Raw genomic sequence first — 14,022 nt, forward strand, 5'->3', positions numbered from 1 at the left:
CCAGTGAGTGAGACCCTGGACTGGGAATCAGGAGAACTGGGCAATACTCCCAGTTTACCTCTGACTTGCTCTATAACCATTGGCAAGTCGTATCCCATCTCTGCTTGTTTCCCCACTCATGCTGTCTGTTGAGAGTGTAAGCTGTCCGAGGCACAGATGCTCTCTTGTTAAGTGTTTGTACAGCCCCTAGCACAGCAAGGCCCTAGTTTCAGTTTGGGGCCTCTAGGTGCTCTTGTAATACAAATAATATGTTGGAGTAAGTCCTGCTTGGCACACAGAAGTGCAATCCTGGTAAGGCAAACAGCAGCATAGGTTGGTCTGAGAAAGGTTAGAATCTTCAAGGGCTGTGGGATACCTGCAGGTAGATGTGAGCCACAACACACTGCACGTGTTGCAGAATTAACCAGTTGTTGTTCTCTGTAGCTTTACTGCCATACTGTCAGAAGCTCTCTGTGCAAACCCTAGTTGTTATCAACATGTGGCTCTGAGGCACAGTTTCCAAATTGTTGCTTCCCCAGATGAGTGTTTCAGAAAGTTGTAAGCCTATGAAAACAAGGATACGTCATGGAAACATGACAATAACCAATGCTACTGGAATCTGGTATCAGTACTAACAAGATCTTTCCCTTTAGCTATAAAACATTGTGGTTAAAGGATTTCATTTTATACCTGACTCCTGCCTACTTACTAAGGTATTAAGGCCAACATTTTCAAAAGTCACCATTGGCTTTTTTGGGTGCCCAACTTGAGACTTTGTAAAATGACCTGTTTTCAGAGAGCAGATGCTCAGCGCTTTCTAAATCAGAACTCTTTATGGTGTCTCAAGTTGGACACCCAGAATCACTGGTCACTTCTGAAACTCTTGTCTGAGTTTGGAAAGTTCTACTGGCATGTGATTGCTTGTCATCTATGCACTTTCCTTGATTCGGTGCTATGGGAATCTCCCCCCATACAAATCATCTTGTCTTTTGTCATAAATTCTAACGGCTATTCATTCATATCGATTTATTTAATTCACAGAGGAGTTCTGTGTTACAATAGTACAGATAGGCAGGCTGTTTCCTGCACATTTCTAACCCAAATGCTCAACAGTCTCAAAAGTAATGCTGCTGTGAGCTAGATGTGGTGTTTAATTGGCCCACCCCTATGCAATGACTTTAACTGAGCAGGTGTTGTTTTTAACCAGAGTATAAGTGTTTTTTGTTTGCTTTTTGTTTGCTTTTCTTTTTTCATATCTCTGAAGCTGGAGGGAGACCATTTATTCAAGGAAAATTGGCATTGGACTAGAGCAAGTTGAAAATTTTCAATCAAAACAGTTTCTTCATGGAAAACTGTGTTTTTGATTAAACAAAATTGTTTGTGAAATGTGTCTGCTTTCTGTGGAAACTTTTTTTTGTCAAAAAAACCCAGCACCTGAAAACCAAAACTTTCCATTCAGAAAGGACATGTCCCAAATCCCACTGCTTTGTTTTGGCTTGATTCAATATTAAACTGCATCTTCATGAGCCATCACAGTGCTACATGGGAGTCATAGTTTTGGTGCCTTATGCCCCTATTTTCCTATATGGGCTAGACTTTTGTAGCTGAACTACATATCCCATAATGCCTCAGAGCCACGTGACCTCCATGATGCAAGCGAGAAGGCATGGGGCATCATGGAAGATGTAGTCCAACCAGGGAGAACAGGGGCATAAAGTATGCCAGTTACACCTCCCATGAAGCACTGTGTCAGTGCAGGCAGATACAGTTTGTCAGACTGCTCCAAAATGGAATGTTCTATTTGGATTGACCCAATATTTCATTTCAATTTTTCCCAACCAAAACTTTACATTTTCAGCCAAACATTTTTAGGCTTTCAACAATAAGTCTAAACGTTCCACGGAAAAATTGTTTTGATTAAAATGAATTTTTTTCATCAACATTTTTCATGGGGAAAATGCTCTATTCTCCAGCCAGCTCTTCACTGGACACTTCTGGTGTTTTTGCTTTATATTTTCAGTAGAAAATGGCTTTGAAGCAGTGAGGAAAGGAGGAAGACATCTATGTCTTTCCTATTAATTTCATTTACATAAATATATTTTTCCCGTGATGTGGTATTTTTTTAAAACATCATTAGACAGAGACTTGTCCTGAATCTATGCCAGCTACTTGTTTCATTTTAAATGGCATCTGACTCAGAACTAAAATGACTCGACTGACTCCATCTGGAACCTTTACTGCTGTCTCTTTGACCTGAAACCATCTGCTTTGTCAATGGCACATTCTTCATTTCCAAAGGCAAACAAGTAAATAAAATATTATGAGATTTGCAGTTCTCAAGCACAACGCCATCTGACCCCTTCTTAGACCTCTAGTTCTGCCATCTCTTTCATATAGTAGCATATTCATGTTCTGTTTTCTCTTTCTCCTCCATTAAATGTTGCTTTCATTTGGATTTTTGATCTCCGTTTGCTATTGTGTTGATTACAGAACAAAGAGCCCACTACCATCTTTCTGGTCAGTTGCCAGGAATGACACGTTCCCTGTATCTAACAGTCTGGCAGACTTTAGGTGGGCTGCAAGTTTTGGATCAGATTGCAAAAGCTGTGTATCTTCCTAGTTTAGAAATAGAATTGGATCATCCCTAGAAATATCAACCTCATTAGTGGGCCCACTGGTCACTATAAACCTAAAAAATGGCTGCAGTTATTTCTGTTTAGAGAACTCCTATTGATGTTAATGGGAGTTTTGCATATTTGGTCCTATGTTGGCATGTATTGTCTGTTCCAACTTTTTTAATTCTTTACTTCTTTACCCTTCAGTTTAGTTTATGTAGAGCCTATGTCATGGTAAATACAGCTGAAATCAAACATGCAGAAATAAGTTTACAGCACGTATGTAGAGCAGCCCCAAGGGTGCGTTAAAGTGAAACATGGGTCTCATCCAAAGTCCAGTGAAAACAGTGGAAGGACTCCCATTGAGATCAGTAGGCTCCATGTTCTGAAGCCTTCAGTTGAGGCATGATCCTCATTGGTCCTAACCACTTGCAACTCGTGCTCACACCAGCGCAGAAATCCAGCCACGTATCACTTTACAAACATAAGAAGACAAGATCTATGCTCCTCTGTAGAGTGTACAGTCTAAATTGCAGCTACAAACCTAACAATTATGGATCAGATATGAAAATAAGATGAAAAAGGATTTGGAGGCAGAGGGGGAAAGACAGACCCAATACATTTATATTGCAGTAATGCCTAGAGTTCACAACTTAGATCAGGCGCTGTTGGCCTAGTGTGGCAAAGTACCTGCCTCTCCTATTGTTAGCTCAGACCTTCTTAGCCTCGGAGACACAGGCTTGGGCAAAGTAAAAGAAAAAAAAACTTTCCCAATCTCGCAGGGTCTGGCTGATCCCTTCTCAGCCAGCCCCTTGCTCTAGTTTCCTCTCCTTCTGGGGAGAATGCAATCTGCCTTGCAGGAAGAGTCTCAGAGTTCAGCTGCCCCTACTTGCTGGCAGCTACTCTGCTTCTCTCTTCCTCCCCCCTCTCCTTGCTCCCCTGCCAGGGAGGATTTAAAAAGATCTCCAGCAATTGGGTCCAGCTGAACCTAATTAGTTCCCTGATAACCCCTGTCCCAGCTGAACCTTATTCCTCCAGGGCTGAGCCTTCCGGGACCAATTACTACCCCTCTCCTGGTAGCTAATGGTCCTGAGTTTGCCACACTAGGCACTGTCTGTATACACAGGGTATGTCTACGCAGCATGTGAAGGTGTAGTGGTAGCACGGTTAGGCATGCTCATGCTAGCCTAAATTTGACTAGCATGAGTAACAGCAGTAGTGTAGACATGACGACATGGGCTTTGGTATGGGCCAGCCCCCAGAGTACATATCCTTGTTCCCTGGCAGGCTCGAACTCAAGTGGCTAGCCCATGCCACCATGTCTACACTACTATTCTTACCTGTGCTTGTTATATTAAAGACAGCATGGATATGCCTACCGGTGCTCCAGTCACACCTTCATTTGCGGTATAGACACGCCCATAATGACAGTCAGCTCCTGCCCCGAAGAGTTTATAATCTAAGTAGATAAAACAGACAATGGGTGGGAGAAAAGAAATATCACTATCCCCACATTTACAGACCAGGAAATGATTATACCTACAGATGTGGAGGGATATTCTCTTGTAAATTTGATTAAGTTGTTCGCTGAAGCTAGAAATGAATTTTTTATGATGAATTTTGTATTAATTTTCATAAGGAAACAAATAAAAACAAAAGATAAATGAATTACAGCTTGTATGTACTACCCAAATACTGCACATTTCACAGGATATCCAATAAAATTATGCAATTACGCAACTTTACAACTTGTCAAAGTTGCAAGACCAGACAATACAGACTCAGGCAGTATTACACAGACATAATACATTAGGGTGGGGTAACAATAAAAGAAAAAGATATACACAAATAGGCAAAAAAGGAAAGGAAGGAACAAATGGATGGGAAGAGGGAGGTGAAAAGGCAGAGAGGTCAGATGTAATAGAAGTCTGACATCATTTGAGCTATCTCAGCGTTCTTTATCCAAATATATTAATTTTTAAAAAACTTTTTTTTTCTCCTCTGAAGCATTTTTTGAGAACGAGGAAGTTATGCTAAGCAGATACTGTGTTTAATTTTCATAAAAGCATAAATACATGTTGGGTTTCCTTCCGTGCACACATTATTTGTTTATTTGGTCACACAGATATGATGGGGTTGGAGTGCAATGAGTTCTGCAAATGATCAGCAAATCTAACCCCATACGAAGCGATTGCTGAGTGATACTTTTGCTGAGATCAGTATAACCTACTTCTAAATGTTCCACAAAGAAACAAACTTGGAGTAACACGTGCTGCTCTTAAGATTGTAGGTCAATAGACAGTTAGGACCAATTAAAACAGTCTTGAGGCTACAGCAAATTCCCGGCCAAACTCACATAGGTCCCCTGATTAATGCTAGCAGTCACTTTTTTATTTTAACTTATTTGTAATCTTTGATCTAAATGGTTTTTCTGGAACTAAATATCTTGTGTGCCAGATAAATGACACCAGTTTCCTTTCTGGAGATTTCAGTTGGAAATGTTGGGCATTTAACAATAGACAGATGGTTTTCTACAAAGTTTTCTGCTATGCGCTTTGAGTTCATCTCTTTTACACTGTGGACTACCTTCTCATGTTGATGCACAGAGATCTCTTTGCATAGGCTCCAGGCATTGAGAAGAGATGATACCTCTCAATCTTTAATTGCTAAAAAGTCAACCATTTTAATGTATTGCCATAGGCATGCCCGATTTCTGCTGTATACCGTCAGCACTGAGACAATAGTCTCCTTTTGTTCCTGGACCGATCCCCCTTGTTAAAGAATTCAATCCAGCAAATGTATTTCCTGGCCCAGCATTCCGAATTGAAATGAAATAATATTTGAAATTACTCCTGTGTTAAGAAGGACATCTTGCACTGAGGCTAGGTGCTGAGTTACTTTGCTAATTTTTACATATACATTTTAAAAAGTTCCATTAGAATTGTGTGTACAGGAATCAACTTGTGGTCTAAATGACAAACAGAGGAACCACAAGCCAAGCCAATGACTCCGGCTGGTGTACAGTTTAATTTTTGGAGGGCTTTCAACTTGCACTCTCATTTCCATTGAAGAATTAATGATCATAAATTCTTTTTTAGCTTATTCTGGACTATGTCTCCTTTTCTGTGTGTGTGTGTTTTTTTTTTCAGACTGCTACGAGAACAGTGGATCAGAGCCAAATATGAAAGAAAAGAATTCATTTACACTGAGAAGCAAGAGCCTTATTCTGCAGGTAGTGAAAGAAATTCTCAGCAGATGATTTTTGCTGTGTACAAAAGTGTCCATTTCCTTTCTGTGGTCTCCTTTTCTACAACATTGAAAAATTACATCGCTCTAGACAGGAGGGGAAAGTGCAACTCTTCGGGGAGAGACTTCCCTTGGGATTGGGTCGAGACTTTCAAGTCCGATCCAAAGCCCGGTGAAGTCAATGGAGGGGTCATTTCGTTGACTTCAATGGGCTTTGGACAATGCCTGTGACCAAAAAATAAAGTACAAATAGGATATTTTCTGGTAGCTGGGTGTGTCAAATAGTAATTAAAATATAGGTCACTACTTGGTAAGAGTTTTCCATTGGGAAGAGTTTTCCATTGGGGTTATTAACTCATTTGGTTTTGTTGTGATGTCTTTGTACATAAGAATTTGGGGACAATATCTTTAAATTGTTTTTCATGCAAGGTGATGGTATATGTATGTGTGTATGTATGTGTGAGTACCATCCTCGTGTGTGTGTGTGTGTGTGTGTGTACACAAACGTACATTCTCTTGTGAGTAGGGTCAAAAATTCAGCCTACATTTAAGTGCCATTAAATGCAAGTTGACTGTTGTTTTTAACAAAATAAATTGGGGGGTTATTCTTTAGAAGTATCACAATGATAGCTAAGCCAACTGATTTGATTCAAAGGTCATGTAGATCCTTCCTACCTCCCCATTAACTTCAGGCCAGGAGGTTATTACTTATGTATATAGGGACTGATCCTTCTCCCATTGCGGTCAATGGCAAAACACCTATTGTCTTCAATGGAGCAGGGGCAAGCCCATGGCATAGCAAGTGTACTGTTTGAAAAGGCTTCCTATGCAGCCATCAAAGTCTCTCTTCCAAATAGTTCAAATCTGTGCATGCAATGCAATACAATACAGCGAGGAATCGTGGTGTTTGTAGATAGATTGACTTGTGGAACAGATGGATCTTCAGAAGAATTTGTTGGGATCTTTTTAAGTGGAAGTTTGGGGTTTGGCGAACATTACTTTTGAGGCTGTTGTGGGTGAAGTGAAAGAAAACAGAAAATTGGCTGGTTTCCTGCTTTTTTCTTTTCACCAGATGAAGGTGACATTGAATTTATTCTGTATTTATATTGTACTATTTTTTGTATTTTCACACCAGCTAATTGCATGGATGGCACCAGAATAATTTTATTAACAAGGACCGTGTTAGTGACGAAAAGGGTAAAATATTAATTTCATGCTGGTTGTGAAGCCTAATAATGAGCAGGTAGCACCAGTGGTTTGCTGCTAATAGAGCCACAGTTACAATCTGACCTCATATATACCCAGTTTATATTCAAAGAATTTCTGCTCTGCCATTTTATGTTTATATGTCACTACATATAATGTACATATTAGAGAGAGAGAGAGAAAATATATATATAAAGTGGTGTATTTGAGATTTTCAAAGCTAATTTTAATGGATTTTCAAAGCTAATTTTAATGGATGGTGTATATATCCTTTAAAATGGATCTATATATAAAAATCCCCTAGACAACTTTACTGTGCACCGAATATTAATCTTTAATGTTAAGGCACTTTAATTACGTCTAACTTCAAACGCGTGAGTAATTCCGTTAACTTCCATAAAATGATTGGGGTTTAAAGTTAAGCATGTGCTTAAGTGCTTTGCTTTGGATTGGGGCTTAGGTGTTCTGAGAGTTCTAAATAGATATTGTAGCAAGGATTCAAACAGGAGTTAATTTTAGCTGCATATATTACAGGCGTTGTCTGATAACTTCATTAGTCAGGAAAAGCTATGCATTGTTTAAGCACGTTGATGCACTCTAGTGTTTTTCTTTTTTTATTTATTTTTGTATTTTGGGGTTTGTTTGGTTTTTTTTTGCTTTTTTAAAAAGTTTTCATGAAAAATTAAATAGAGAACAAAATAGAACAATGAGATATTTTTAAATGACAACCATTTCTGCCAGTCTCTAGACAAAGGAATGCCACTACATGCGTATGTATTGTTTTATGCTTTTAGCTCATCTTTTTTGGAGGGAGAGAGAGAATTTGTCACAGTTAAGACCGGACACAGGGCCTATGTATGTTAGCCACAAGTGTAATCTAGAAATATTAGCCAAGATCTGCAGCCAATGAATGCCCAATACAAATCAGCCATGGGCTTGCAAAAAAAACGTGTTAGCCACTTTATTGTCCCTCAGTCCTGGGCCAGCTGCATGCCAGGTTGGTCATTTGACCCAAGTTAGAATAGCCTAAGAGCTGCTCTAATTTACACTGCCTGCAAATGGCTCCAAGATCAACTGCAATTTGTCAAGATAGAGGAAAGTTCTGACTAGAGATGGTTGAAATTTGGAATATTCAGTTCACGGGAAATTTCAAAATTTGTTCTTGGTCCAAATCAGAATGAAAGCAAATATTTTCAAAATTTCCCATGAATCAGAATTTCCAAAAGATTTGAGTTTTGAAAAATGTTCCTTTTGGAATTCCAAAATTTCATTTTTATTTGTTCATTGTTATATTTATAATTTTTTACATTATTTCACAACATGGTAGTACCAGTAGTGCATAATATGTGCTACTGCTGCTGACTTGTCATAATATGATGTTGTAATTGAAATAGTCTTTTTATTTATTAATTTTCGCTCAGTAAGGGTGGCTGCTGCCTAGTACACGTTGAAATATTTTATCTTGCTTTCCTATATCAAAGTTTCTACTGTCCCTGTTCTTATGAAACAGTTTGTCACTTTGTGTCAACGACTCAACAGGAGCCACAAATTATGCACTGCTACTACTGATGTGTTATGAAATGTAAAAATAATTTGAAACTGACAAAAACCCATACAATAAAAATGAAACAAAATTTTGGAGTTCTGACATGAAACTCTACCTAGTTTCATTCCCTGAAATGAAAACTGTACTAAAGAAAAAGCTTGTCATTTGAGAATATTTCTTCCCATGGGACTGTTCTTTGAAATCAACACAGTTTTTGAAATGATTTGATTTTGAAGAAAATGGCATTTTTCATCGAAAAAAATGTTTCAGTGCAACACTTCCAACCAGCCCTAGTCCTGACCACAATGCATGCTGTGGCCATACCCTTCCCACCAAATGCTGGATGAAGTGGCTCAGGAACCACAATGCCAGTTTGGTCAATTTCCCCTATGCTGGAACGAACAGTATGTGGCTGGCTGCCGCTATGCATACGGCTTCTTTGCACTGCAGGAGCACATCAGGGGATCTGGGCCGCTGGTGGTCATTAATGACCTCCTATACAAAAGGTGTCTTATATCACAACCATGCATAACACATCTCACTGGAGTGTGCATTTTCCCTCTTTTGTCTTCCAGGTAAAGTTTCCCCCTTAACACTATGTTTGACTATTTTTCTCACCATTCTGAATTCCCTGGAGAGACGCTAGATTGCTGGTTTCCAAGTATGAAACATTTTGCTACTAATAGAGACCTCAGGATCCATTTCCTAGTGTTTGCTGGAAGATTTAGTTCCATCTTCCAATCCCAGGGGCAATGTTGTGCTCTAATATCTTTGCAATAATTGCATAAAAAATAAACGAATGCTCTTCTTTAAGTAGCTCCAGGCAAGGTCCTTTTCCAACCAGTCTAATAATGACAAGTATTTTTTGAAGCCCTGATCAGAAATTCAGCTTACTCTGTTTCTGAACAGCCTCTGGGGAGAGATTGTCTAGAGTTTGTAAATGCCAAACAAAAACTACTGCAGCCTGACTGACAGTCACAGCCTAAAGGATTCTGGGGACTGGAGTGTCAGCTGTTGCAAGTCAGGACTGAGGTGCACAGGGAAGCAGGAACAGAGTCTGCCAGGAGGATGTGAGTAAACCAGTGGCTCTCAAACTTTTTACTGGTGACTTCTTTCATATGGCAAGCCTCTGAGTGTGAGCCCACCTATAAATTAAAACACTTTTTTATATATTGAACACCATTATAAACGCTGGAGACAAAGCGGGATTTGGGGTGGTGGGTGACAGCTTGCAACCCCCCATGTAGTAACCTTGCAACCCCCTGCGGAGTCCCGACCCCCCCGTTTGAGAACCCCTGGAGTAAACCCTGCAGCTGCCAGAGAGCAAGAAGAGGAAGGACTCTGGGCTGTGCAGGGAATAAAAGGTTCCCTCGCTGCTCCCATAGAGGTTTTGCAGAGCACCTGAGCCAGCTGTCACTGGACCTCTTTGCTAGGTTAGTCTGCCTGGGGGGATAGGAGTGGTGAGGGGGAATTCACTCTTACAGCCAGAGTAAGATGGGACATGTACTGCTGCTCTGATTTCATACCCCAAGGGTCATCGGAGCACGTCCCCCTTCACTCCCCGAAGGGTCTGCAGGCTTCAGAAATCAACATCCAATGTACCTAGTTTAATGTTTATTAAAATAAACCCTTCTTTTTGATTGGGGTGGGTGGGGGAGGGATGAGGTTTGGAATTGGATGTCTTGTCTCCAGCATCTAGCGATAATGGTGCTTTTGGGAAATCGTCATTAGTAATAAATAACAACCTCCAAGTACAGGACGCCTTGTCCGGAATCTGGAGCATAACCCAAATACAGATCAATTCAAGCTCCCCCCCCCGACCCCCCACCATGCTCCTACTTATGCATTTATGTTGTGATGCAGCATATCCCCTTTGAGCACCTGTAGGGTTTTTCTGGCCTTCTTCCATGTGCAGGTTATACTTCCTACCTTTGGGTCTCTGTCCCCCTCTATAGCTGGACTACACAGACCTATGGGTCTGTGTGACGAACTGGGATTGTTCTTAATGTTTGCTCTGAATACTGTGTTGGTGCCTCAGTGTCCCCTAGGCAGTTCTTAAGTATCTAGGTGGTGGGATAAGGGTGTGTGATTGCTGCAGAGCAAAGGGCCAGTGCACCTAAATGCCTGGCACTCTGTCTCCTAGCAACTGATGGCCTGGGCCCCTCCTCTGCAAAGGTGCCAGCTGAAAGTGTTGGAGACAAAGGGATCAGGTGACCTCCTGGCCCGGGAAAGGAGCTGAGCAGAGAGGAGGGGCTGGAGGGAGGTTAGTCGGTAGCTGCCTGGGGACAAGGAGTGAAGTGCAGACCTAGGGGTCTGGTTCACTGCCCCCCAGAATGGACCCAGCCGAGGGGTCTGGTTCGCTGTATCTACAAGCTCTGTTTTAGACCCTGTTCCTGTCATCGAATAAACCTCTGTTTTGCTGGCTGAGAGTCACGTCTGACTGCAAAGTGGGGGTGCAGAACCCTGTGGCTTCCCCAGGACCCCGCCTGGGTGGGCTCGCTGTGGGAAGCACACGGAGGGGCAGAGGATGCTGAATGCTCCGAGGAGAGACCCAGGAGGTGAAGACGTGTGAGCTTCTTGCCCTGAACAAGTCTGCTCCAAGGGAGAGGAGGCTCCTCAAAGTCCTGCCTGGCTTTGTGGGGAGCAGTTCCAGAGCATCGCCCGGGGACTCCGTGACAGTCTGCTACTGGATTTGAAGTAATACACCTGGGCCTTCTAATGCAGGCAGTAGAGGCTTGTGCTTTTTAGATCTCTGGGTTCAGTCCCTGCTACTGATGAGCCATCCAGTGATATCACGTCACACTTGGAAGCAACAGCCATTTCCTCCCTCCTGCCCCTCAAAGGGGGAATGCACTGGTTAGGGTGACCAGATGTCGTGATTTTATAGGGACAGTCCTGATTTTTGGGTCTTTTTCTTATATAGGCTCCTATTACCCCCTACTCCCGTCCCGATTTTTCACACTTGGTGTCTGGTCACCCTAGCACTGAAAACACCATGAAAGGAATTTTGCAGTTTCTCTCCTGCTCTGCAGCTGTAAGACCCCATGGTGTTCCCAGCTACATCCATATCTTTCAGCTCCCATGCTTTGATTCTCCCCTGCCATGCGCACACACACTCTGATGGTTTCATTGCTGCAGAAGGACCATCATTAATGAGTATACTAGCCCCATAGATTTTAGAGTGAGGAGTCAGTTCAAGTTCAGATGACGCAGGAAGATTAGCAAAACAGCAATTAAATGCTTCAGTGATCTGTTATGGATACTTAACTGAGTTATACCTTTGATCTGTGGGAGCTGTTTAATTTCAAATGTAGTATTAGAGCTAAATAACTTGTTCACCCTCGCCAAATTTTGAGGCAAAGAACTATTTGCATCTCAGTAATTTAGATTAATGCTGAAAGTTTGCATTCCTCGGGCAATTGAAACATTAGTTGCACAATGACATATAATGATACTAGTTTTAAAGTGTCTCAGATCGTTGTGTGTGGTTCAGTCTGGCTTAGTTCCTTTTGATAAATGAGCTGATTAAATTACTGTCAGTCTACAGCTCGTTATTCCCTTTTAACTCAGTTTAATGGAGCATGAGTTCTGAATTTGTCTGGAACTGGGAATGGAGATAATCCCAAACAAAGTATAGGGAAGATCTGGAACCAGAAGTCATTAGATAGAGTTTCACTTTCCCTCAATCATTTTGAAAAATTTAACGTTTTCCCTTGGAATATCATAGTTAGCTGTCAGCATTTAGGGGAACATTTTCAAAAGTGCCTTAATCCCACTGAAAGCCAAGTCACTAAGGCCACGTCTACACTACGCGATAATATCGAATTAGCTAAAATCGGTTTCATAAAACTGATATTATAAATTCGATTTCACGCGGCCACACTAGGCACAGTAATTCGGCGTTGGAAAGCAGCACTTATATTGTTCTGTACTCCTCCCAGACGAAAGAGCTAGCGCTAAAATCGATATAAACATATCGGATTAGGGTTAGTGTGGACGCGAAACTCGACGTTATTGGCCCACGGCAGTATCCACAGTGCACACTGACCGCTCTGGATAGCAATCTAACTCGGATGCAGCAGGCAGGTAACAGAAAAGCCCCGCGAACTTTTGAATTACATTTCCTGTTTGCCTAGCGCGGAGCTCTGATCAGCACTGGGGTGATGCAGTCCCAAATCCAAAAAGATCTCCAGCATGGACCGTACGGGAGATACTGGATCTGATCGCTGTATGGGGAGACAATCTGCTTCTATCAATAGCTCCGTTACAGAACATGAAATACCAAAGCGCTTCGAAAAATCTCCAGGCTACACAGTGCTGCGTGACAGCGTAACGGGAAGCCAGAGACTCAAATAGACGCTCATGGAGGGAGGGGGTACTGAGGACTCCAGCTATCCCACAGTCCCAGCAGTTGCTCATGAAAGTCATTTGCATTCTTGGCTGAGCTCCAATGTCTGTAGGTTCAAACACCAGTGTCTGGCGTGGTTCAGGGAATAGCTCCTCGGATTTCTTTCTTCCCTCCCCCCACCACACTGAAAGAAAGGAAAGAAATCATTTCTTGACTTCTTTCAATGTCACCCTGTGTTACTGAATGTTGCTCGGTAGACACGCGATGCTGCAGCAGTGAAGAGCAGTATTCGCTCTCTCTCCCCTCTCTTGGTGGCAGACGGTGCTAGGACGCGTAACCTGTCCTCATGAACCCTCTGAGGCCTCCAAGGCTTTTTTAACTGAATATGGGGGTGCTCTGGGTAAAAACACGGAATGATCCATAGGTCACTCATTCTTTACTACGTAGATAGAACAAACGGCTAGTAACCTGTTCATCATAGGCAACTGGGCGGCTGAGCTTCAATCACCCGCCTCCCTTTCCTGTGAAGAAAAATCTGCTATCTGCCGTGACTGTCAAGCAGCAGGCATGCTGCGGCTCTCTCCCCCCAGCACCCTTATTGCCTGCCCGGACTGTCATATGCCCACGGGAGGCTGCCCTCCCCCTCATTTATCCTCATAAAAGCTCTCTGTTCTTATTCCTGCATTCTTTATAACTTCATGACAACAACTTAGGGGCGGAACACTGCCACAGTAGCACCAGAAAGGTTGGGGGCAAGGAGGGAGCAACGGGTGGGATGTTCGCCAGGGGCAGACTACGCCCTGTGAATAGCTGACAACGAGCAGCATGTGCTGTGATACACTGGTCGCTGACATAGTAGCACTTTGCCCCTATATACCTTGGGTAGGACTGACTATTTTAGAAACCATAAAGCGAGGCTATTGAACTCGGGAGATGATTCATTCCAGTTTGTCTTATTGCGCCTCCCATGGGCCGATCTCACGCAGGGGCACACTCAATGATAGCCAGCAGACAGTAACAGAGGGGGAGAAGATAACCGTCATCTCAGTCTTTGCGCAGTTTTACTTCTGGAGCCAGTAGGG

At 42.2% G+C, this 14,022-nt stretch overlaps 1 protein-coding gene across 1 annotated transcript in view; it reads left to right on the forward strand.

The window, feature by feature from the left end:
- The window catches only part of ADAP1 (ArfGAP with dual PH domains 1), a 100,025-nt gene that overhangs the window by 28,611 nt on the left and 57,392 nt on the right, over positions 1–14,022 (forward strand). The window contains exon 4 of the mRNA XM_032771006.2: positions 5,744–5,826. Within this exon, the coding sequence (XP_032626897.1) occupies positions 5,744–5,826 (83 nt within the window). The remainder of the gene's footprint in view (positions 1–5,743; positions 5,827–14,022) is intronic.

Source organism: Chelonoidis abingdonii, chromosome 9 (assembly GCF_003597395.2).
Source record: "Chelonoidis abingdonii isolate Lonesome George chromosome 9, CheloAbing_2.0, whole genome shotgun sequence".
Taxonomy (NCBI): domain Eukaryota; kingdom Metazoa; phylum Chordata; order Testudines; family Testudinidae; genus Chelonoidis; species Chelonoidis abingdonii.